This window comes from Rana temporaria, chromosome 4 (assembly GCF_905171775.1).
Source record: "Rana temporaria chromosome 4, aRanTem1.1, whole genome shotgun sequence".
Classification (NCBI taxonomy): Eukaryota; Metazoa; Chordata; class Amphibia; order Anura; family Ranidae; genus Rana; species Rana temporaria.
In genome coordinates, this window is record NC_053492.1 from 409827883 (window position 1) to 409854852 (window position 26970).

The window sequence follows — 26970 nt, forward strand, 5'->3', positions numbered from 1 at the left end:
ACCAGGACCACCAGGGAAGGGGGCAACATGTGGATGGCCAGGTATGTACCCCATGGCCATCCACATGTTAAAAAATAGTTAAAATAGATGCCAATCAGTGCCCACAAATGGGCGCTGACTGGCAACATGGGCACTGATGGGAAAAAATGTAAAACAAGTGATGCCACCATCAGTATCATCAGTCCCACCCCTCAGTGTCCATCAGTGCCACCTCTCAGTGCCCATCCATGCCCATCAGTGCCCACCAGTTCCCAACTGTGCCACCTATCAGTACCCAACAGTGCCACCCATAAGTACCCATCAGTGCCGCCTATGAGTGCCCATCAGTGCCACATACCAGCGCTGCCTATCAGTGCCCATCAGTGCCGCCTATCAGTGACCATCACCAGTACCCATCAGTGCCACCTCATCAGTGCCATCTCATCGGTGCCCATCAGTGCAGCCATATCAGTGCCCGTAATTGAAGAAAACGTACTTATTTACAAAAAAAAATACAGAAAAAAATAAAAACTTTATTATTTTCAAAATTTTCGGTCTTTTTTTAGTTGTTGCGCAAAAAAAATAAAATCACAGAGGTGATCAAATACCACCAAAAGAAAGCTATATTTGTGGGAACAAAATGATAAAAAAATTGTTTGGGTACAGTGTAGCATGACCGCACAATTGTCATTCAAATCGCTACAGCGCTGAAAGCTGAAAATTGGCTTGGGCAGGAAGGTGCGTAAATGCCTGGTATTGAAGTGGTTAAGCTGAAGGAGGACTCTACAGTGACGTAACACCAAGAAAGGTCTGCACCAGAGGAAGTTTAACATGTGGATGTTTTCACTTGATCTCTTGCAATCATGGTAGAGTAAGCCTGGGGTCCTGGTTGCCTATTGTATACCGACCATAGTCCATGTTTATTCACTAGGAAGTAGGTAGCATTTTGCTCATTGTATGTATATCTGTCAGTCTTGCACTGTATTCCTATAAATGTAATAGTTTTTATGTATAGCATTTTTGCTTAGTAACAGCTTATGAATACACTACAGAGGTCTAAGCCTCCTTGCTTATGCTTCAAAGAACCTTAAAGCGGAGGTTCACCCGCACATGACCCTTTTTCCCCTTCGCTTCATGCTCGTTTTGTCTAGGGGAATCGGCTAGTTGTTTTAAAATATGATCCGTACTTACCGTTTACGAGATGCATCTTCTCCGCCGCTTCCGGGTATGGGCTGCGGGACTGGGCGTTCCTATTTTGATTGACAGTCTTCCGAGCGGCTTCCGACGGTCGCATCCATCGCGTCACGATTTTCCGAAAGAAGCCGAACGTCGGTGCGCAGGCGCAGTATAGAGCCGCACCGACGTTCGGCTTCTTTCGGCTACTAGTGACGCGATGGATGCGACCGTCGGAAGCCTCTCGGAAGACTGTCAATCAAGAAGGAACGCCCGCTCCCGAAGACCCATACCCGGAAGCGGCGGAGAAGATGCATCTCGAAAACGGTAAGTACGGCTCATATTTTAAAACAACTAGCCGATTCCCCTAGACAAAACGAGCAGGAATCTAAGGGGAAAAGAAAAAAAAAAACCTAATTGGGTGAACTCCCGCTTTAAAAGACGTAAAGCAAAAAAAAACTGTCAGAAAGTAGAAGGATATGTTTTGTTCATTTTTCATGTCAGAGGTTTACAACCACTTTAGGACCTCTTTAACATTTTGTGATGATAATGACTCTAAGGAAGAATGATGATCTGCAGCAGAGAATAGTGACAAAACAAATGACAGTTACATTCCATTACCTTATTTACACCATCTGCCATGGCCTGTAAAGTCAGTTCTCTGGGCCCATCCACTGTCTTGCCATCGTCTGTGGGCCCCCAGCTGGCACTGTAGATGTCTATAATTTGTGGCATATGACTGATTGAAGATGCTTCAATTATATCTGTCATAAAGGGCTGGTCTAGCATGCGAATACCTGCAAATACATGAATAAAAGTTAATATCAATTCAAACAGCAAAATAAAAGTATAAGCTATGTATTACCAGCATTATGTATATGATGAACTTACAGTAGATAGTCAAGGGACCCTGTAAACATTTCAAAGCCCCATCCAACATTCTTTGCTTCTGGGAAGGAGAATTAATTGCCTGTGGGGGACTTACATTGAATACATGCATAGGCAAAAATCGCAAATCTATGAGGATAACTTTTAAAAAAAAGTTACATTCAGTTGAGTCCAATGAGATCTGAAAATTAACTATATAGCTAAAGGTTTGCAAATTAAGTCTAAAATGTTCTGTATCCTTCCTATACTATAATAAAGTAAAATATACATTGAATAAGTTCCAATTTTCCAATAGAGTTGGAGATCTATAGTAAAATGTATTTAAAGGGTAAGGCCTCGTACACACCAGATTGGAATTTCCGATGGAAAAAGTCTGACTGGCTTTTTCCATCGTAAATTCCGACCATGTGTATGCCCCTTTGAGAAATTCCATCGGAAATTCCAAAGAATTCCATCCGAGATTACATAGAGAACATGTTCGATTTTCCTCTGATGGTATTCCGTCGGAATTCCGATGTGAATTTGGTCGGACAAAGGTCAGATCATGTTTACAGTGCATAAATGTGCATTTCACTAAGAGGTCAGTCAAACCAAAAGTGATATTTTGGTCACATATGGAGCCTGACTACTTACCTATTTCCCCAGGCTGGGTTCACACTATAACACGCAGCGGCTCACAGCAGGAGTCCAGTGCGTCTCCATTCACCGTTTCATGTCCAATTCAGACCTGAAACAGACCAAAAGACACACAGGGCTCCTGTGCTAATCGCACCGGAGCCACTGCAGAGATGTGTGAGCCGCCTCCTTAGAGAGTCAGTCACAATCTCCTATTATGCTAATTGGATGCAGGGAAACCAGCCTAAAGCTTGTATTGTTTTCTGAGGTGGACAGTTCTTCCTTTGTGGGAGCATTTAAATTGCAGTCCTGTGCTAAGCTTGTAAACCCCACAAATTAATATATACGTTATATCTCTGTTTTTACTTGTGGGACTTGAGCTTACCAGAATAACACTGAGGCCTTGTACAGACGACCGGACCGGTCCGATGAAAACGCTCCGCCATGACCGTTTTCATCGGACATGTCTGCTGCCTGATTTTGGTCTGATGTGTGTACACACCGTCAGACCAAAATCCCCGTGGACAGCGAACGCGGTGACGTGGCCGCGATGTGGCCGCAACGATGACGCAGCGACGTACGCGACCCTGGAAGTTCAATGCTTCCACGCATGCGTCGAATCACTTCGGCGCATGCGGGGGATTTCGGCCCAGCGGACATGTCCGATAAATCGTACAAACCATCGGACATGTCCGACGGACAGGCTTCCAGCATGCTAAGAAACATTTGTCCGCTGGAAACCTGTCCGCTAGGCCGGAAAACTGTCGGACATGTCCGCGGAAACTGGACCGCCGGACCAGTTTCAGCGGACATGTTCGGTCGTGTGTACGAGGCCTGAAGGGTTTGCTATTTATTTTAACTGCAGAGTGTTATGTAGGTATAATGTTAACTGTCTCTTTAACAAATCTCTCCGCAGCTTGCTGCACTTATACATAATAAAATACACCGTGATTGCTACTGACCCTATGACAATCACAACAATGCAGAATATAAAAATCCTGCTGATTGGCTGAGCTTAGGTGAGGTCTGAGGACAGCCAGATGAGCTCCTCAGGGTAAACTCGATATTTGCAAATGTATGCAATCCGAGGACAAGCTCCATGTTCTCACAGCATTAATCTCTCTGTATTGTAATAAAAATAATCAAAGGCTAAAAAACATTTAAAATACATCCAGCCAAAGTTGGCTTTAGACTTTTGTCACTAAAATAAATGCAGATGTAGCACCCTCCTATTGTAGGATGCTAGGAAAAAAATAGTGTTTGGCTCCTTCTGCAGTCAAGTGAGCAGTGATCTTTGTCCTGCTCTGTTTTACAAGCTGGGAGTCTGTTTGCTTCTCCCTGCCTCTCAGGAAGCTTCCAGAGCTTAGGGAGGGGGATGCAAATAACCAGCCTGAATGCTTCAGCCAATCCCTGGAGAGGAGTAGCTAGAATGGGGCTGAAAGGTAATAAATAGACTGAAGCCCTGGAAGGTTGGGGTCTCTCTCCCCAGGAGGGTTCCAGAGCCTAAGGGGCTGCTGCCTTAAACCAGCCCACAGACTGTGCAGCTGTTCTAGAGGCCTCAGCAGTGGCTATAATAAAGGTTACATGCTGAAATATGTAAGCCCTGTATTATTTTGTACCACACCTGGATTAATAAATGTATTAATTGTGGAAGTTTATGTTTCTATTATCTACATGTGGTGCACTACAAGCTAGTGCACCAACCGCTCACCACCTCTGGGAATTACTACAGGTGTTTTCTACAATTTTTCAGCGATGTCAGGGCTGAGGGCCTGGATGGATCTTCCTAGAAGCTGATTGCAGGACCTCACCACAAGGGCGCTTGTGAGTAAAGACCCAAAATTGATTCCTGTGACTGTGCAGTGTTCTGGAAATTGGCTACCAGTAGTTGTGCATAGGTGCAAGGTAACCAGGTTGCCAAATCAACTTTCTGTATGGTCTTCAGCTGTGAGGTCTTAGACCGCCCAGAAACTTGCCTCATGATCCTCAGCTGTGGGGTCTTATGGCCTGTACACACGATCCGAAAATCGTACGACAGATCGTATGACTGTTTTCGCTTAATAGTCGCAAGTAGAAATTGAATAGGTTATGAGTCACGAAAATTCTCGTACGGCAGAAGAAAAAAAAATCAGAAGTGATGTCATGTGTTGTAATGTATTTGTATTGTATTTTCGGAAGACAACTATACCCACTAAATGAAAATCGTACGATCTGGTATCGTACAAGGAAAATTTTCAAGCTTTTCAGACTGTCATAATCGGCTCTCGAAAGCAGTGTACACACGATCCGAAAATCGTACGATTCTTCCTCGGACGACAGTTTTCGTCCGATATTCGGATCGTGTGTACGGGCCATTAGCCTGTTCAGAAAGTTATCTTATGGTCTTCAGCTGTGAGGTCTTAGACTGCTCAAAAATTAGCTCCATGGTCCCCAGCTGTGAAGTTTTATGGCCCGTACACACGATCCGAATATCGTACGACAGATCGTACAACTTTTTTCGCTTAATAGTCGAAATAGTAGAAATTGAATAGGTTACTAAAGTCACGAAAATTATCATACAACAGAAAAAAAATCGGAAGTGATGTCATGTGTTTGTAATGTATTTGTATTGTATTTTCGGACAACTATACTGACTAAACGAAAATTGTACGATCTGGTATCGTACAAGGAAAATTTCCGTGCTTGTCCAATCAAATAATATCGGATGAACTGTCATGATCGGCTCTCAAAAGTAGTGTACACATGATCCAAAAATCGTACGATTCTTCCTTGAACGATTTTTCGCCCGATATTCGGATCGTGTGTACGGGCCATTAGCCTGTTCATAAAGTTACACTATGGTTATCAGCTGTGGGGGATTGGACTGTCCAACATTCATGTTTACTTAAGGAGAAGATTATCTTTTTATTGCTATGTGCTAATCATTTTGGAGTAGCCCATGCCTTAACCCCTCTCCTGTTAGGTTTCTTAAAGCAAGCAATACATTCTAAAATCCCCTCGACTGTGTTATTGCAGGCAGTGTTAATGAACTGGTGCTTGCGGTGGTGGGTAGCTATTGTACTATTAGGGAAAAGACAGTTAGGGGTAGCACTACGTAATCAATCCTGCCAAAAATATCATTGATGTTATAGCAAAATTATCATATGATAATAACAAACAGTCACTTGCACAAAAATCTAAGCGTGAATAGCCAGTGCTAGACCAGCATACTTAATGATGATATTTCAAATTCCCCACGTTTTTGGGTAGAGTCAAGTAAAATGTGTCTTAACAAATGCTCTATGTGCGATATTGGCAATATGTCACAGTTACAAATAGCATTCAATGCGCTGTTCTGGCCTCGAGCTCTTCCTCCAGTAACAGATACTAGAAGCATAACAGCATGGACTATTTCTAGCTGTTAAAATATATATGATTGCTTTCTGTAGAAAAGCCAAACTGTTTTGCTCTATAAGACACAGTACTTGTGCCTACTGAGCTTCAAGTTAACTAGCTTCAAGTAGTCAATTACAGCTGAAAAAATTATGACATAAATTTTTCAAGGCTGTTGATTATAGTAACGCACCTATCTTAGCCCACTGAAGATTACATTTGTGCACAGATGTGCATGGATTAACACGACCTAATGACATTGTATTAGGGAGAGAAAAACAGGAGCCTATTGGAATGGGAGCTTCATGCTTAGACCTGAACTCCAGGCAGATATTTAAATACACAAATTGATGCAGTTATGCATTCTTTAATACAGCATGAAATGTACAGTAGTTTTATATGAAGTTATGTGCGCTGATAAGGAACATGCTGATAGGAGGAGAAAACTAAGAAATTACTCATTCATTTTCTGGTAAACCTTCACTGTCTGTTTCCAGACTGTGGGTAGGAAGTGACCAGGTTGTACAGTATTGCTTAACTACAATAGAGAAAAGTCAGGTCAACAACCTAACTCTTTGAATTGACAGAAGCCTTGGACAAAATTATAAATCCTTTGGCAGTTCCCGTATATGTATAAAACTGTGTATTTAGCTGTATGCCTGGAATCATGCTTTAAGGATGCAAAGTATTTGGCAATAACCCAAGCTTATTAAATCAAATACATGTTAAGTATAAACTACAGCAACCCACATCAAGCAATCTAAGGGGCATTTAAAAAAAATGGCAAATAATCACGTATCACTAGATGCTATTTGGATCTCTTTGTTTACAGAGAACATCTGATGCCCAGTTTTGCCCAATGCATTTCCCAGACTGCATTGCATTTTTCCAGTGGGAAAATCCAAGTATAGAAAACATCTGCGCTAGTTAAAATATGGGCAATGGTACTTTTTGACTACCGTTCATTGATTTTATAAAAAAAATTGTCACTGATTTATTGATGACCAAACAGTCAGGTTTTTAGCCTAAAATCCTCATTTGTATGTGCCAATATTTTCCTCTATACCTTTGACCTGGCACCACTAAACTACATAGATTTTTCCAAAAGCAGGACCAAATGAGACTGAATCTAGGTTTTATAATTACATCTCAGTCTCTGTCTAATCTGCTTACAGTAAACTAAAATATGAAGTGGTTGCTAAAGTACTTTGCACAATCTTTTATCACTGCTTTCATAAATAAGTCAAAGTGCAACATACCGGTATTTTAAATATGCGCTGTTTAAGGAGAAATTAGGGCTTTAAATCCTGACATCTACAAAGATAAAACTAGGGCAAAATGGTTTCTTGCCTGTTCCTGTTTCCACGTAGACTTGAACCTTGCAATCCATTTGCATCTTCATAACTTCCAAGGTCCCAAATACCATGTGTCCCAAATACCATTTTGTGAAATCTGAAGCTGTTAAACTAACACTCATATTAAATAGCTGGGACATCGAAGTTCCTGTTTATCACTAATAACTTCCAGTAGAGTGGGCTGAGACCCCTGCAAACTGTGGGTGATCTGGTATTCTGGTGGTGACCAGCTTTCTGGTTACTGGCTCTGGTTCCATGAAATACTATTACCACAATAACTAATTTGTAGGCAGGCGCAGTCTACTTTCTCCACTAGACATGTGCATTCGTTATTGTCCAAATGCATTTTTGTCCGGATTTCAGGGAATTTTGCGTTCGTTTTAACAAATGATAACGAATGCGAAATCCTAAAGATCCGACATAAAAAAATGCTTTAATTCCGTTTCATTGCAACAACAGTTGGTTAAAGATAGAAGATTTGACATGATGATGACAATAGTGATCTGTGCCTAACCTAACTCTATTATTCCGAGATTATTCGACACAGAGAGAAAAGATTCGACATTATAGAGACATGAAGATTCGACAAAGCAGCTAAAAGCATACGATCGCCACGAGTGGACATTTATGGTCAAACGCTCCACCCATAGGCTATAGAAGAATTCTAATGTTGGTTGACTAGTAATAATAATTAATAAATATAATTATTACTAGTCATACAACATTAGAATTCTTCTGTAGCTTGTGAGCAGAGCATTCAACTGGAAATGTATGATTGCAGCGTCGTACAGTTTATCTGCTTCGTCGAATCTTCTTAGAAAATTTGACAGGCACCATAAGCCTTCAATGACAGATTCAACCTTAATTAATTTGGATTTTTGGATGAATGCATTTTTTAACAACAAAATAAATGAAAACGAATTTCGGAAGTAACTAAATAATTGTATTTTTCGGACGAAAACAAAATTCTGAAACAAAATATTTCAGTATACACATGTCTATTCTCCACCGCAGATAGCGCTATCCACAGCAGCACTGCAGTTGAAGAGGAAGTCAGGAGGAACACGGTTCATCTATGGGCTCCTCGGTCACTGGGGAAGTGATCTGATTGGATGTGGCCAGCTTGGGTCAGGCAGAGCCTTTTTAAAGTCCAGGTTCCCAGGTTTGGCGAGTTGGTAAAATGGAGACAGGTACACAGCCTGTGAGAGACAGTAATAGCGATAGAGGAAGGTTCCTGAATGCATAGGGTTGCATCTCTTCTGGACACCTTGCCAATTGGGAGTAAGACGGCCAGGCCGTATTCTGCCCCCTCTCAGTTGACGCTGTCAGTTCAGTTGGAATCTGCTCCTTCACATTGTTGGAACTGTGAGTGCACCCGGCTGGGTAGCCTTCCCACTGGGATTGTTGTGAACTGCTGCTACATTACTTTAATACAAGTTTTAAATTGCAACCAACTGTGTGAATTATTGCTGCCGCACACACTTTACCCCACCTACAAACTAATAGTTAGACATAGGAGGAAGTGGATTGGGAAGCCGATTGCTACTAGCAGACCAAAGTGCCCTGCGGTTAAGATACCACTCTACAGAAGCTGCTATTTAAAGTGGTTTCAGATTAATATTTTTAGGCCTAACAGAAGATTAGTCCAAATGGTTAGACCACCCAAAAGTGGCATTAGTAATAGCGAACCCTTTAATCAATGAATTAGGGACTACACTATTAATTTTGTTTTCCTGACATAATTCTCATGTACATTCTTGTCTACCCTGGAGTCCTGCTACAGCATTTTCAGGTACATCCCCACAGTATCCACAAAATACCATAAAAAAAAAAAAATACAGAGGCTTCCATCGCTGACCTCTCCTTCTGAAAATACTAGTTACCGGACATGTTGAACATCTTAATTTAAACACACTGGGCCAGATCCACATAGAAATCGATCTGCACAGCGTATCAGAGATACGCTACGCCGCCGTACCTTACATGGCGGAATTTCGAATCCTCAAAGATTTCGCGCCGTAATTTACGGTGGCATAGTTTATCTCTGGCGGCGGAATTCAAAACGGCGATTAGGGGGCGGGTTTCATTTAAATGAATCGCGTCCCCGCGCCGAATGAATGCATCGTTCTGAAATGTCCCACCATGCATTGCGCTAAATGACGTCGCTAGGATGTCATTTTTTTAACTTAGACGTGAGTTACGTCTATCCCGATTCACGGACGACTTACGCAAAAAATTAAAAAATTTCAAATTTCGACGCGGGAACGACGGCCATACTTAACATGGCAAGTCTATCTATACGCCGCAAAATACCAGCTTTAACTATACGGCGGAAAAAGCCAACTAGAGACGACGTAAGAGAATGCGTCGGCCGCGCGTACGTTCGTGGATCGTCGGAAATAGCTAATTTGCATACCCGACACGGAAAACAACGAGAACTCCACCCAGCAGGCGCCGAAGTATTGCATCTAAGATCCGAAGGCAAACAAAGCCGTACGCCTGTCGGATCTAACCCAGATGCTGTCGTATCTTGGTTTGAGGATTCAAAACAAAGATACGACGCGGGAAATTTGAAAGTACGCCGGCGTATCAGTAGATACGCCGGCGTACTCGCTTTGTGGATCTACCCCACTAAGTCACTGACCTGGAGCAGGTACAGGGAGTGGACACAATATTGTGAGCACCAGTATTAGAGGGCATATTTTTAATTGAGCATGCTAGGGTACCCTGAAAAATGTTTGACTTTTGTTTATCTTTTCATTGTCTATGCTCTGTAGGTTGTATGCCACTATAATTTGTGTTGAGTTTAGCTGTGATTAGCACAAACAGTCAGTAAAATGTGTGACTAGTCAGAGTTCAAAGAGTACAAATCACCTTCTTAGCTGGAGCATCTTCAACCATAATTGCAAATTGCATTTGTTTGGTGTTTTAAAAGCAACAGTCTCCACAGTTATGACTGAATACACAAATCATGGCAAGACTTTACTGGAGAAGAATAATGGCCGAAAACTGAAACTGAATGATAGGGACTGCCAAACACTAATAAGGACTGAGGAAACACAATAATCCTTAACGACTGCAACAAAAGTGACAGCAGAACTCAATATCTTTCTTGGAGATCCTGCTTTTACAAAAACAGTCTGCAGAGAAGTTTACAAAGCCAAAATCCACAGAGGAGCTGAAACCAACACTAAAATTCAATCTGGGTTGAATTCAGTCCACCTCTCTATGTGGATTAAGACTTCAAACTTTCTCTGACTTTCCACACCTACATGGCTTTCCAGGTCAGCAACTCTTGGAACCAGATTGTCAACATAATAACCAGGCAACTATCATTTTGAGAAAAAGGTCCACAATGGCAGTCTTCATGGGTTACTTCAATATTGCTTTCCATTACAAGCTAAACGTTGCATTGGCTTAGGCTTTACTCTTCATGAACAGTAGATGGCGATCAAAACTGAAAAAATATGAACAGTGAAAATAATTCCTCTAAAGTTTATTTTCCTGTCAATGAATAACAACTATGTAAGTCATTAAAAAAACAAAGATAAATAAATAATACTATACCAGCAACTTTAGAGTCAAAAGCAACTCCCACCCCGCAAATATTATTGTTTGCAGCAGCAGATACTTCCCCTGCACAGCGCGTCCCGTGGCTGCAATCAAAACAGAAAAAATACAATTAATTGCTACAAGTACAGTGTTACATATAGAGGTATTTTTATCCTCCAAAAGGGGGAAAGTGAAAAGTATCAGTTCACGTAGCTTACTACAAAAGATACCGCTGTGTTCACTTTGAATACCCAATCATATGCAAAGGAATAATAATAAAAAATAAAAAAAACAGGACTTTTGCTTGCAACTGATTGTATAGTTAAAGGGAACATAGTTTCACCTTATTCACTAGGCTTCACAAACTTTCACTTTCCACAGTAGAAACAGACTTTTCAAAGTTAACATTCTCCATTTTCTTAGTAAATCATTTCCAATTTGTCAATTTATCAAACTGATATTAAACTAAGAGCCAGTATACGCAGTCCTTAAAAAGGTTAGCTACACCTCATAAAAACAATACAGAAGTTTTAATACACCAACTGGTTACTGCAAAGGTCCTACATTTAGGCTGCCCATACAGAATGCAGTTTCTTTCCTACAACCACATGTTGCAGTAAAGAAAATTGCACGATTCCCCCATCAACACGGATAGTGCTGACAGGGCAAAACCTTGTGGCAAGCTATTGTGTGCTCCTGGCGGGAGGCAAGGGCAGGCGGGCGAAGCCGTCCATGCCGGGGGAAGAGAATCCGGCAGCCTGGTACATTTAGCCTGCCCATTATTAGTTCGAATCTTGGCCAGTTCCTACTGAACCATCCGAGATTCGAACTGTTTATGGCCAGCCTTAGATAGATATTCCCATTATTACCGTAGATGTCCTGATTAGAGGGCAACAAGATCTTGTACGGGTATTCAATCATACATATTTCCGTAGGTCCTAAAATGAGCCATGGAGTTCTTCCTCATATCACTGCTCCTGATGAATCTCATTTATTAAATTAGCATACTTGCCAACATATTCACCACAGTCCTCAGATCACAGTCGTCCCCGCATAAAGCTTGCACCTAAAATGTCCACTTTCTGGACATTCCTGCCCACATCATGCCTACTTTCCATGCTGTCCCATCCTCAATTATGAGTGAACTGCCCACTCACAGCTGTGATCCTTTCAATTAATACCAATTTTTGAATTACTTAACATGTTCAGTAAATCAAATAAGCATGGTGCGGCGATTCCAGAATACATCCTAAGGAACAGCATCATTGGGACAAAGCACCTAGATGTGAGACTTTCTTGGTAAATCTGGGACAGTTGGCATCTATGATTTGAGAAGACCCCCAGAGGAATGTCAATGTTTTGAATAATACCTTCCATGTGACAAAACAAATTTAGCCTTCAGAAGAAAGAACTAGTGCTTGTGCATGCCAAGCACATGCATTGTGGCCATGGAGAAATTGATAGTCTTTTGTCCTTTTTTCCCTGCTCTTTTCCTGCTTAGTCATGAGTGAGTGGGTGAGTAACTTTTATAGCGCTACAAATGCAAACTAAATCCTCTCACAGCGCTTATTTCCGTCCGTTGTCGTACTGTTCCTTCAGAAGAGGTGGGTCTTAAGTTTTTTCCTGAAGGCCTGATGGTTTTCTTCAATGCGGAGGAGTCATGAGATGTACCTAAGCTATTCACAAAGGTTAAATCATGCACTAGAAATCAACAAGCCATCAGGAAGAGGGGAGCCTACAACAGGAGCCATGTTTAAAGGAACCAAAGAATGTGTCTTTACCAATACCATCTTAAAGGCGTTGTAAAGGAATTTTTTTTTTTTAAATAACAAACATGTTAGACTTACCTCCACTGTGCAGTTTGTTTTGTACACAGTGGCCCCCGATCCTGGTCTTCTGGGGTCCCTCGGCGGCTGTTGCGGCTCCTCCCCGCAGCAACTACACACAGACATGCAAGCGAGCCATAGCCGCCGCTGTATCAATTGGCCCCGCCCCCCGGCGCACCGCATCATTGGAAGTGATTGACTGCGGCACCAGCCAATGGCTGCGCTGCTTTTCATCCATATACTGCAGCCAATCAAAGGCCAGGCTTCGACTCGAAGAGGATGACGGGGGCAAGTGCGGGACTTTTAAAGGGTCAGGTAAGTAAAACGGGGGCTCGGGGGGGGGGGGCCGGCATCATCTGATGTTTTTTCACCTTAATGCATTGAATGCATTAAGGTGAATTTTTTTTTTTTTTTTTTTGTGAACCCTTTTGGAATGATATGGATTTCTGCACAAATTGGTCATAAAATGTGATCTGATCTTCATCTAAGTCACAACAATAGACAATCACAGTCTGCTTAACCACTTAAGACCCGGGCCTTTATGCAGGTAAAAGACCTGGCCAGTTTTTGCGATTCGGCACTGCGTCGCTTTAACTGACAATTGCGCGGTCGTGCGATGTGGCTCCCAAACAAAATTGGCGTCCGTTTATTCCCACAAATAGAGCTTTCTTATGGTGGTATTTGATCACCTCTGCGGTTTTTATTTTTTGCGCTATAAACAAAAATAGAGCGACAATTTTGAAAAAAGTGCTATATTTTTTACTTTTTGCTTTACTAAATATCCCCAAAAAATATATAAATTTTTTTTTTCCTCAGTTTAGGCCGATACGTATTCTTCTACCTATTTTTGGTAAAAAAAAAATCGCAATGAGCGTTTATCGATTGGTTTGCGCAAAATTTATAGCGTTTACAAAATAGGAGATAGTTTTATTGCATTTTTATTCATTTTTTTTTTACTACTAATGGCGGCAATCAGCGATTTTTTTCATGACTGCGACATTATGGTGGACACATTGGACAATTTAGACACATTTTTGGGACCATTGTCATTTTCTAAGGAAAAAATGCTATAAAAATACATTGTTTACTGTGAAAATTACAATTGCAGTTTGGGAGTTAACCACTAGGGGGCGCTGTAGGGGTTATGTGTTACCTCATATGTTTACTGTAAGGGGGCGGGGCTGGACGTGTGACGCCATTGATCGTGTTTCCCTATATCAGGGAACACACGATCAATGAGGCTGCCACTGTGAAGAACGGGGAAGCTGTGTTTACACACAGCTCTCCCTGTTCTTCAGCTCCGGGGACTGATCGCGGGACTCCAGTGGCGATCCGGTCTGCGGGTCCCGCGGCCGCGGTCACGGAGCTTCGGACCGTGTTGCGGGCGTGCGCCCACATTTAAAGAGGACGTACAGGTACGTGCTTGTGCCCAGCCGTGCCATTCTGCCAAAGTATATCTGCAGGAGGCGGTCCTTAAGTGGTTAAACTAAAAACACACAAAGAATCAAATGTTACCATGTTTTTTTTGAACATGTATGTAAACATTCACAGTGCAGGTGGAAAAAGTATGTGAACCCTTGGATTTAATAACTGGTTGAACCTCCTTTGGCAGCAATAACTTCAAATAACTTCAACCAAATGTTCCTGTAGTTGCAGATCAGACGTGCACAACGATCAGGAGTAATTCTTGACCATTACTTTTTACAGAACTGTTTCAGTTCAGCAATATTTTGGGGATTTCTGGTGTGAATCGCTTTCTTGAGGTCATGCCACAGCATCTCAATCGGGTTGAGGTCAGGACTCTTAGGCCTCGTACACACGACAGAGATTCTCGGCAGAATTCGCCGAGAAACTCGGTCAAAACCCGGATTCTGCCGAGAATCTCTGTCGTCTGTACAGTTTTGGCTCGATGGAGCCGCCGAGGAGCTCGACGAGAAAATAGAGAACATGTTCTCTATTTTCTCGTTGGCCGCGTTGTTCTATAGGTGAAGGCGGCCCGCCGAGCTCTTCGGCGGCTTCATCCCAAAACGAGACGAGGAACTCGACGTGCCAAGCACGTCGAGTTTCTCTGTCGTGTGTACGAGGCCTGACTGGGCTACTCCAGAAGGTGACTTTTCTTCTGTTTAAGCCATTCTGTTGTTGATTTACTTCTATGCTTTGGGTCGTTGTCCTGTTGCAACATCTTCTGTTGAGCTTTAGCATTCCAAAAGGGTTCACATACTTTTTCTTGCAACTGTATGTATATATATAAATATATAAAATGATATCTAGAAATAATAAAAAGACGTTGTAACTATCTTGTGCTATTTCCTTCGATTTTAGTTTAAACAGCATACGGCAAAGGTAAACATTACTACTTTAAGTACAGCATAACCTTTTAACTGCCCTTACATAAAACGCTAACCTGCACTTTACTACGTGTCTGGCCACAGCAATTAAAGAGTTTATATGTCACCTGTGTACAGGGAATGTAATATTATATGGATCATTGATTTGTGAAATTATGATGATGAATGTAATACTTTACATACAGCTGCCATAAACATGCCTTGTATCTAGACCTTTCACACACAATTTAACAATGTAAATCTCAATACAATTGATTCCCTGGACTTTAATAGTTCAAACCCATTATTTACACAATTAAGTCATGTTAAGTAAAAAAGACTGATTTATGAGTGATTTTACAAGACGTATAGCACAGGGGTTTAGCTAAAGGCCAACTCCAGACAAAATTGTAATTTCAATCTGCTGGTCAATTGAATTACATGCTGGCTTCTAATTTTTCCAAGAGCAGTGAGGTATCTCCACCAGAAGTTTTACCTGCTTTGAGCATTTGGTAAGTATCCAGAGCAGAGTTTCTCCACCAGGTTTGTGTAGACCTCTGGGGTTCTTCCATCTTCTATCCTCTCTGGGTGTCAAATATGCTAGGTACCCCACATTTACATTTTATTCCTCTGTGTTTTTGAGAAAAGCTGATATAGAAGGATATGGGGGTCACTTCTTAAGTGGCCTCTCAAATATAAAAGCCCATTCTTGCATAATCAATGCTTGGAGTTTATCATTTTGGAGTTCTCACAAGTCCTCAATGGAATTATGGTCTGGGGAGTTTCTTGGCCATGCACACAAAATTTAGATTTTTTTTGTTACCCAATCCACTCATGCCACGTACACAGAATCGGAAATTCCGACAAGAAAACCGTGGATTTTTTTCCGACTGAATTTTGGCTCAAACTTTTGTTGCATACACACGGTCACACAAATGTTGTCTGAAATTCCTACCGTCAAGAACGCAGTGACATACAACACTACAACGAGCCGAGGAAAATTAAGTTCAATGATTCCGAGCATGCATCAAATTGATTCTGAGCATGCGTGTTTTTTTTGTGTGTCGGAGATTCATACAGATGATTGGAATTTCAGACAAAAACTTTTCCCGTCGGAAAATTGAGGGAACCAGCTCTCAAATTTTTGCTGTCGGAAATTCCGACAGGAAATGTCCAATGGAACCTACACACAAAGCTCCCATAGAACTGTCACTGGATGGTTGGGAGACGTTGCTCTTGGAGGATGTTTTTGTAAAAATCTTTATTCATTGCTTTGTTCTTAGGCAAAATTGTGAGTGAGCCCACTCCCTTTGGCTGAGAAGCAAGCCCACACATGAATGGTCTCAGGATGCTTTACTTTTGGCATGACACGGGACTGATGGTAGTGCCACCTTTTCTTCTCTGGACAAGTTTTTTTTCCAGATGCCTCAAACAATCTAAAAGGAGATTAATCAGATTCAAACTGTTAATGGGCAGGCTGAATGTACAAAGTTTATCGATCGATCAAACTGGGTACAACCAGCCTGTCGGATTCCCTTGTGACTGTTACTAGCGGCTGCTATAGCCACTAGCAATAATCACTGTCTTCCCCCGCCTTACCCCGACCCCCCGCTGGCATAAGACAACTGCTGATTTCTCTGTTAACACTTTCTGTGTTGATGGGGGAACTGTGCAAATTTGCTAGCGGCTGCTATAGCCACTAGCAATAATCACTGTCTTCCCCCGCCTTACCCCGTCCCCCGCTGGCATAAGACAATTGCTGATTTCTCTGTTAACACTTTCTGTGTTGATGGGGGAACTGTGCAAATTTTCTTTAATGCATCATATGGTTGCAGGAAAGAAGTTTACACGATTCCCCTATCAACATAGACAGTGCTGACAGGACAATCCTTCGATCGATCAACTTCGTACATTCAGCCTGCCCATTAACGGTTCAAATCTTGGCCAGGAACTGTGTATGGCCAGTCTAACTCCCTGTCCCAAAAAAAGAGTGTCATAATGGCAGCAAAAACTCAAATGAAAAAATGAATGCTGCCCTTTAAAATACTAATTGCTTGATATCAGTACATTCTGAATCACTGGCCTGCAACAAAGAGGCAGTTAGGCCGCGTACACACGATCAGTCAAAACCGATGAGAATGGACCGAGGTTCAGTTTCATCGGTCCAAACCGACCGTGTGTACGTCCCATCGGTCTTTTGTCCTTCGGACCAAAATTTTAAAACTTGCTTTAAAATCGATGGACCGCTGACCGATCGGGCCAAACCGATGGTTAGTACACAAAAGCATCGGTTCAAAACCCGTGCATGATTATAATCAAGTCGACGCATGCTTGGAAGCATTGAACTTCGTTTTTTTCAGCACGTCGTGTGTTTTACGTCACCGCGTTTTGACCTGATCGGTTTTTGAACTGATGGTGTGTACACACATCAGACCATCAGGCCACTTTAGCGGTAGACCGATGAAAACGGTCCGTCGGACCATTCTTATCGGATGAACCGGTCGTGTGTACGGGGCCTAAGAGTGCAGTAAGAGCTTCTGATCAGCACACTTGTTGTAAGAGAAAAGAGTAAAGAGAAAAGCGCCACTGAGTAAACTGTGTTTTAATACAATATATAAAATAATCCAGCACTTACATCATAAAATAATATGCTGCAGTCAGGGAAGCTGGCACAAGTCTGACGGGCAGTAGACCATATATCCAGATGAAATGTGGCTGCTAGGACCCGAGGAGAGCCGGGGGGAGCCAGCTATGTCCGTGGTGGATGTCTCACTGTCAGCAGGGAATTCATCAGGTGGAGCGTAGCGTCAGCTTGGACGGAGGCCGAGAGGGACCACAACGTGTTTCAGAGCATGCGCAAAGGATCCGACCTGCGCGCTCCTTTTTCAAGTGTTTCTCCTTACTCTTTTCTCTTGCATACATTGAGCTGACTTCGCTCCTGGACAGCTGCCTTGATTAACTGCTCATCATCTGAACTGACCATCCACAGCCTTCTACAACCTCCTATTGATAACTTGCTGGGACTGATCTCATTACTTCCCAAACATGGACTCATGAACTCTCAGGCCCCGTACTCACGACCAAACATGTCTGCTGAAACTGGTCCGCAGACCAGTTTCAGCAGACATGTTTGGCCGTGTGTTGGCCCGAGCGGACCATTTTGGGACGGATCGGACAGGTTTCCAGCGGACAACTGTTTCCCGGACTTGTTTTAAAACAGTCCGCTGGAAACCTGTCCGCCCGGACATGTACGGTCGTCTGTACAGACCTACCGTACATGTCCTGCCGCCCGCATCCCTCGCATGCGTCGAATGACTTCGACGCATGCGTGGAAGCATATTTAAGGCGGCCCGCCCACGTCGCCGCGTCATTGTCGCGGCGACACCGCGTCATCGACGCGGCGACACCGCGGACACGCCCCGCGTATTGTTTACGCGCGGACTTCTGTTCGATGGTGTGTATAGCCATCGAACAGAAGTCCCCGGGCAGTCCCCGGCCAGACATGTCCGATGGAAACGGTCTGCAGACCGTTTTCATCGGACATGTCCTGCCGTGAGTACAAGGCCTCAGACTACACACGTCGCCGTTGTGGTTTGTCCATTTATTTTAATTTATTTTTATAGCTTTTAACCCCCTATTGATTGTTCGTGCTGACAACCTGAGCGCTGTACCCCCATTTCTAGCACACTTGTTGTAGGTTAGCACTGAAGCCAGGGGGTTAGTATTACAGTCAAAAAAATAGCACTTTCACAAGACGAGGACCATCAATGACAGTCTCCATGTTTTTCTCACTTCAGGTTTCATTTAACGTGTCTTTTTATTCAACTTTGCCTCTTTGTTTTGTTAGTTCAACTGGATATTTTGTAGATAAGACAGTTCTGTTAATTTTACCATGGAAACTGAAGTACTGGAACAAAAGATCATGTTCTCAATCTGTAGGGAAGAGATTTAGGCGTAATACAATAGAATGCAGCAGAGCGACGCACTGTCAGATGTATAGAGAGGACTGCTTTAATACAGGAGAAAAGGGACATTTGCCCTGGGCTCACCAGTAGAGAGCGGCATAAACAGTTAATGGATCAGCATAGGTTTGCCATTGTTATAAATGGTGCAAGTTTACACAAATGCAGCACACTGACATGTATCAGGCAAAAAAAGGCAATGTCCATTTTTTCAGCTGGTTGATGCACATTATACCGGCTTTCCATAATGTACATCAACACATCATAATTTGCATTAAAAGCAAACGTGCAGAGCAAAGCAAGCATATAAGTGTAAATCCAACCTTAAAGCAATATGTTGTCTTGGCTAAAGCAAATCCATTTTACTAAAATAAAGTTTAAAGTACAGTGAAAACAAGAGGAACTTCTAGTGTCACCGAACTTTGCTCAGATTTTGTATAATCATCACAAAGCCAGTGACCTAAAACCCAATTGAACACTCAATCACCTTAATACGTTATAGGGACAGCAAAAGAAAAGATGTTCAACGTCTTATTCTCAGGCCCCGTACACACGACCGAGGAACTCGACGTGCCAAACACATCGAGTTCCTCGTCGAGTTCAGTGTGGAAGCCGCCGAGGAACTCGGCGGGCCGACTTTTCCCATTGACTAACGAGAAAATAGAGAACATGTTCTCTTTTCGGCCCGACGAGTTCCTCGTCGGCTTCCTCGCTGAAAAGTGTACACACGACCGAGTTTCTCGCCAGAATCCAGCTCCGACCGAGTTTCTGGCTGAATTCTGCCGAGAAACTCGGTCGTGTGTATGGGGCCTGAAGCAGCCACAGCCTGAGTAAGAAAAGACTGTCCCTTGCCAGCAGCTGCAGAGTGGGAGTCTTGCTCTCTGTGTGGATGCAGTGTTTTCTCCACAGAGGTCTAACATACCCCTTAGGCCTCGTACACACGACCGAGGAACTCGTCGGAAAAGACCAGGGCTTTTTTTTCAGCGGGAACGCAGTTCCAGCACCTCTAGCACTGAATGTATGTGATGTCAAGGGGTGCTGTGTTGTGCTACAGTGTCTATTGCTGCTGGGGGATATAGTGTTGCTGGAAGGGATCTATTTTTGCAGGGGGAGGGTCTATTGTAGGTACAGGGGCGAACTGACAACTCATGGGGCCCCCGGGCAATAGGAAATTATGAGGCCCCCGGGCAAAAGAAGATTATGGGGCCCCCGGGCAAAAGGAGATTATGAGGCCCCCGGGCAAAAGGAGATTATGTGGCCCCTGGGCAATAAGAGATTATGGGGCCACACAGTACAAACACACACATACAATATGCTTACACAGTATACATACACACACACTAAAAAGGTACTGGAGAGGCGGGGCAGCTATAATCTTGGGATTTTTCGACCAAAAGGATGTCGGTAAGGGACATTTCAGGGATGTAAAAACAAAAACAAAAAACAGTTTTTACATACTGTCCCTGGTTTTGCTGAGGCCTCGTACACACGACCGAGGAACTCGTCGGAAAAGACCAGGGCTTTTTTTTCAGCGGGAACGCAGGGGATCGCAATTCCGGCACCTCTAGCACTGAATGTATGTGATATCAAGGGGTGCTGTGTTGTGCTACAGTGTCTATTGCTGCTGGGGGATATAGTGTTGCTGAAAGGGATCTATTTTTGCAGGGGGAGGGTCTATTGTAGGTACAGGGGCGAACTGACAACTCATGGGGCCCCCGGGCAATAGGACATTATGAGGCCCCCGGGCAAAAGAAGATTATGGGGCCCCCGGGCAAAAGGAGATTATGGGGCCCCTGGGCAATAAGAGATTATGGGGCCACACAGTACAAACACACACATACAATATGCTTACACAGTATACATACACACACACACACACACACACACACACACTAAAAAGGTACTGGAGAGGCGGGGCAGCTATAATCTTGGGATTTTTCGACCAAAAGGATGTCGGTAAGGGACATTTCAGGGATGTAAAAACAAAAACAAAAAACAGTTTTTACATACTGTCCCTGGTTTTGCTGAGGCTGGTAACCCTGATGGGGCCCCTGTATGGCATGGGGCCCTCGGGCAGTGCCTGAGAGCCCGAATGCTGAGTCCGCCCCTAAGGATTGTTGCTGGGGTGGGTCTTATGTTGCTGGGAGAGTCAGTTGTTGCCTGAAGGGATCTACTGACAAGGGAGAATTCTAGTGTAGCTGGTTGTTGGATGGTCTATCGAAACTGTCTGCGGGGAGATCTTTTGTTGCTGCTGGGGGTCTGTTGTTGCTAGGGGGGGTTTATTTTGTTGAGGGCAGTCTATTTTTGCCAGTGGATCTATTGTTGCTGGGGGTCTATTGTTATTGGCTGCAGGGGATCTAGTTTACTGATTTTCTTGTTATCATTAAACAATTAAAGGGGCAGTACTGGGAGGTGGGTAGGAGGTGGGACCAAGGAACGGTGCTCGGAGGTAGGTAGTGGTGAAGACGAGGTAAGACGAGGCAAGTCCAAAAGGGAGAGTTCCTGCACCTATTCGCTGAGAAAAAAGTCCCTGGAAAAGACCAGCCCGACGAGGAACACGACATGGAAAAATCGAGGAAAAATAGAACTTGTTCTCTTTTTTATCGTCGAGTTCCTCGACAGTTTCCTCGATGAAAAACATACACATGACCGTTTTCCTCGGCAAAAAAGCTCTCCCACCAAGTTTCTTAATGGATTCTGTCGAGTTACTCGGTCGTGTGTACGAGGCCAGAGTCAGATTGTTAGCTCTGCAATCAGAAAAACACATGCACCCTGTTGAATGGAGGGCTCTGGCTCTGACTCATTAGGGGGCATGTCAAACCTCTGGGAGAGATCACTGCTTCCACACAGAGAGCACATACCCTGCTCTGAAGACTGGCAGCCAATTGTTGTGACTGCTTGCTAAATAAGTCTTACACCAAGACTATAGCCACTTATTTGTTTCAATGCACATGGAATGTATTTTTTTTAAAGTTCAGGGTTATTAATACGTCTGGTTGAGGATTGGTTAAACCCGGCAGTTGAGCCACACATTTACTGCCCCTCAACCTCTACCTGCTTTAGCTGCATGGGAAGTGCCCAGGGGTGTACACATGCCACAGCCAGGATGCTTTGCTGCCATGGCAGAATTGGTACCACCTGACACTTTCAGCGGGGGGCTCTGCAAGGTCCTCGCAACACTATGGAATGCTCCTGGTTGAGGTGTGGTAGTCCAGCAATTAGGGTTATAAAGCGGGTATAAAGGAGGCGATACAATGCCTCCCCACTACCTGTCAAATGTTTTCTGAAGAGGGATCCAAATATGAATTTCTCTTCAGACAGTATTGCACATGTGAACGAGTCCTAACAGAACAATACAGGATATGCAACAGGTTCGGCTACTCAACGCTATTTCTCCCATTAAAGTGGAAGTAAAACCCTCCTATTGTTTTCAGTCAAGGAAGCTGCCATCTTGGCCTCTGTTTAATCTACAACTGCCATGATGCTGCACATGTGGTCAGTTATGACACTAACCATTGGATGCTTTGACAGTCTGGTTGAGAGCACAACCAATGGGAGGGTTACAGTCCCGGCATGTACCAGAAATGTTACTTATTTGAAACGGTTAAATGGATGGGTTTACTTCCGCTTTAAGTTTATATAGAGAGGTAAAAAGACAACGACAAAAAGATAGATATAGATATATGCATATTTATGTACATCATTTATATCCATAATTCACAGTACCTGTTAAACCAGTCATCAGTGTAGCGGGGATATGGGTAAGGGTCATTGCTGCTGAAGTCATAGCTTGCCTCTGCATTCTATAATAAAATACAAAAAAAAACATACCATTACAAATACAGTAATAAACCTATAAGAGAATGATTGAAGGAAACTTATTATGAGGCATGTAGGCTCCTTCTGTTGACCTTCATTTTTCATACTAGTTACTAAGCTGTTGGATGTTGGCCTTTTGGGTTCAATATTTTAGGTAATTTTAGGTTTTGTATTGATGCGGGAATCCCTCCTGTCGGGTTATTGTCTCATCCCGGCGGGGGGGCGTGGTAGGCGTTGTAAGCCGTCCCCGCTGGGAGAAGTTAACCTGATTTCTGTCCTCACCGGAGCTTCCCTGACGGCCATGCAATGTGGGAGCCACGTTACACGGCTGCGCAATTGTCAGTTAAAGCGACGCAGTGCCGATTTGCAAAAAGTGGCCTGGTTTTTGACCAGCAAAATGGTCCGGGCTTAAGTAGTTAAATACACCTTTGGTTATATAACTGTTAATCGTGTCAGAAATTTAGAGCTGTCTTTTGTCCTCTACATACTTTTGTCATCACAAAAAGCCTATTTAGCCCTCTTACAATGTGATTAGTATTTATGTAGTAGAGACCTAAGGGTGGGAGTGTTGGCGTACTTTAGCAAAAGAAAACTGGTAGGGCTGACACCACTCAGTTCACAAATATGCTGCATGTTGTTAACAGAACTAAGTGCATTTCTGGCAGATCCACAAGTATTTTTTTGTTCCTGCAGGGTCTTTATAAGTGAAACTTATAAGAAACTTATAAGTGTTTAAAAGATTTACTGTTTTGTTTTGTTAATTTTGTCTTGACATACGCTTTACATTAACAATATATCCTTTGTTTTCTTCATGCTTCACCATTTGTTCCAGGGGGATGGATATAATCTCTTTATGGTTTTGCAGTCCTCAAGGAGTATATTGTTCTTTGGGAACAAAAGGCTGAATGTGTGAGTGGAAACTAAAGCAGGCATTGCGTGCTATCACCTGTTCAGATTTACAAATATACATGAGTACGAACACATTTTCTTAGAAATTACAAGCAGATATATTAACCATTTGACAACCGAGGACGTCATATGACGTCCTCGACTTTGTGCGGTGATATCATTCAGATATCACCGTCTTCAGCCGGCGATTCTCTGCAAGATAAGAACGATCAAAGAGGCAGTTCCGCTTGATCGTTCTTATAGGCAGCTGGAGGGGACGTCCCCCCCTCCCGCCGCCATCCGGTGCTTCTCCGGGCTCTCCCGTGCCATTGGGGGCCTGGAGAACGAATCGGCCGGTGCTGGCTGGGAAGCATAGAGATGACTGGTGACCAGAGTCATCTCTATGACGGTTGGACGCCCGGGCGCGACGTCATGCCCAGGTACCCGGAACTAAACAAAGCCGCAATCGCGGCTGTCGGCATGAGATCGGTGTTTTTTTTTCACAATCTCATGCTTGTAAGCCTGTCAATAAGACCCCACATCTCTCCATAAAGAGGACCTGTCACAGTGATTCCTATTACAAGGGATGTTTACATTCCTTGTAATAGGAATAAAAGTGATCAAAAAAATTTAAATTAAAAAAAAGTGTAAAAATAAAAAAATTAAGTAAAAATGAAGTAAAAAAAAAATATATTTTTTAAACGCCCCTGTCCCCAGTAGCTCCCGCTCAGAAGCGAACATGCATGTAAGTCTCGCCCACATATGTAAACGCCGTTCAAACCCCATATGTGAGGTATCGTCACGTGCGTTAGAGCGTGTGCAACATTCTAGCACTAGACCTCCTCTGTAACTCGAATATAGTAACCTGTAAAAAAATGTAATGCTTCGCCTATGGAGATTTTTAAGTACCGAAGTTTGGCGCCATTCCATGAGTGTGCGCAATTTTTAAGCGTGACATGTTAGGTATCTATTTACTTGGCGTAACATCATCTTTCACATTATACAAAAAAATTGGGCTAACTTTACTGTTTTGTTGTTTTTTAATTCACGAAACCTTTTTTTTCCCAAAAAAAGGCATTTGAAAAATGATTGCGCAAATACTGTGCAAGAAAAAAAGTTGCAATGACCGCCATTTTATTCCCTAGGGTGTCTGCTAAAAAAAAAAATATTCTAGCAAATTTTCTAGCAAAAAAATTGTGATTTTTACATGAAGGAGAGAAGTGCTAAAATAGGCCCGGTGGACAAGTGGTTAATGTAGAAATGTTACACTAAGCATGTTTTTATAATTTAGAGGTGCCCCTAAGCACATAGACATGCATGTGGGTACCCTACAAAAAAAGGGAATACTTGTGCACTACAAACATTGGTGACGTTTAACCACTTAAGCCCCGGAACATTTGGCTGGCCAAAGACCAGGCCACTTTTTGCGATTCCGCACTGCGCCGCTTTAACTGACAATTGCGCGGTCCTGCGATGTGGCTCCCATACAAAATTGACGTTCTTTTTTCCTCACAAAAAGAGCTTTCTTTTGGTGGTATTTTTTATCACTTCTGCGGTTTTTCATTTTTTATAGAAAAAATAGAGCGACAATTTTGAAAAAAAATATTATATTTTTTACTTTTTGCTATAATAACTATCCCCAAAAATATATATAAAAAAAAATTCCTCAGTTTAGGCCGATACGTATTCTTCAACATATTTTTGGTAAAAAATAGCAATAAGCGTTTGTTTATTGATTGGATTGCACAAAAGTTTAAGGCCCCGTACACACCATAGAATCCATCCGCAGATAAATCCCAGCAAATGGGTTTCAGCGGATAGATCCTATGGTGTGTACACGCCAGCGGATCTGTTTCCGCGGATATATCTCCCCTGGGATGGATTCCAGCAGATCGAATATTCGCTGACATGCAGAACATATCCATCTGCTGGAGTCCATCCCAACGGATGGATCCGCTCGTCTGCATAGACTCACCGGATCCATCCGTCCGAAGGGATCCCCCGCATGCGTCGTAATGATTCGACGCATGCGTGGAATTCCTTATATGACAGCGTCGCGCACGTCGCCGCGTCATAATCGCGGCGACGGCGCGACACGTCATCGCCAGAGGATTTCGGCGCGGATTTCAATGCGATGGTGTGTACACGCCATCGCATAGAAATCCGCGGAAATCCTCGAGAGGATTTATCCGTGGAAACGGTCCGCTGGACCGTATCCGCGGTTAAATTCTATCGTGTGTATGGGGCCATAGCGTCTACAAAATAGGGGATAGTTTTATGGCATTTTTATTATTATTTTATTTTTTACTAGTAATTGCCGCGATTAGCGATTTTTATCATGACTGCGACATTATGGCGGACACATCGGACACTTTTGACACCATTTTGGGACCATTGTCATTTTTACAGCGATCAGTGCTATAAAAATGCACTGATAACTATAAAAATGACACTGGCAGTAAAGGGGTTAACCTGTAGGGGCGCTTAAGGGGTTAAGTGTGACCTAGGGAGCGATTCTAACTGTTAGGGGCTTGGCTTGCCTTGACACATCACTGATCGCTGTTTCCGATGACAGGGAACAGATGATCAGTGACATGTCACTAGGAAGAAGGGGGAGATGTTGTGTTTACACTGACATCTCCCCTTTCTTCAGCTCTGTTACCTGATCGCTGGACACCTGCGGACATCGAGTCCACTGATCCCACAGGCACAGTCACAGAGCTTGGGACAGGGTCATGAGGGCGGCGCAGGTGGCGTGCGCGTGACCACATGGCGGCAAATTAAAGGGGACGTATATATACGCCAATTTGCGCAGCCGTGCTATTCTGTCGACTTAAAAACTTGTGCGGCGGTCGGCAAGCGGGTAACTCAGAAAGAAAACATATTCTATTAACCACTATCACCAACACATGTTATAGTCTTTCCCTCTCATTATCGGGTCTTCAGAGGTCTGGTTTCCCACTGAACCCCCCAACTAAATAAAAAAGGAGATACAAATTCTGTAGCTGCGATAGGAGGACCCCTGAATAACTGCTGTTCCTCCTTTTCTATTGGGTGTACGCTTACATCTTGAGCAGAATAATGCAGCATTTACTTTTCACATCTTTCCTTTTACTGTCTTGGTATCTACTGTTTAATTCTAGTAAGCTTACAGTAAATAAGGTGGACATTTCAGCCTTGCAAGGTACCTATATACAATGGAAATGTTTTCACT

General features: G+C 43.1%; 1 protein-coding gene across 1 annotated transcript in view; it reads right to left on the bottom strand.

The window, feature by feature from the left end:
* Positions 1-26970, bottom strand: part of PCSK2 (proprotein convertase subtilisin/kexin type 2) — a 243851-nt gene that overhangs the window by 20364 nt on the left and 196517 nt on the right. The window contains exons 6-8 of the mRNA XM_040351270.1: positions 22776-22852; positions 10950-11038; positions 1774-1949 (exon numbers count right to left, since the gene is read on the bottom strand). Coding sequence (XP_040207204.1) covers positions 1774-1949; positions 10950-11038; positions 22776-22852 — 342 coding nt within the window. The remainder of the gene's footprint in view (positions 1-1773; positions 1950-10949; positions 11039-22775; positions 22853-26970) is intronic.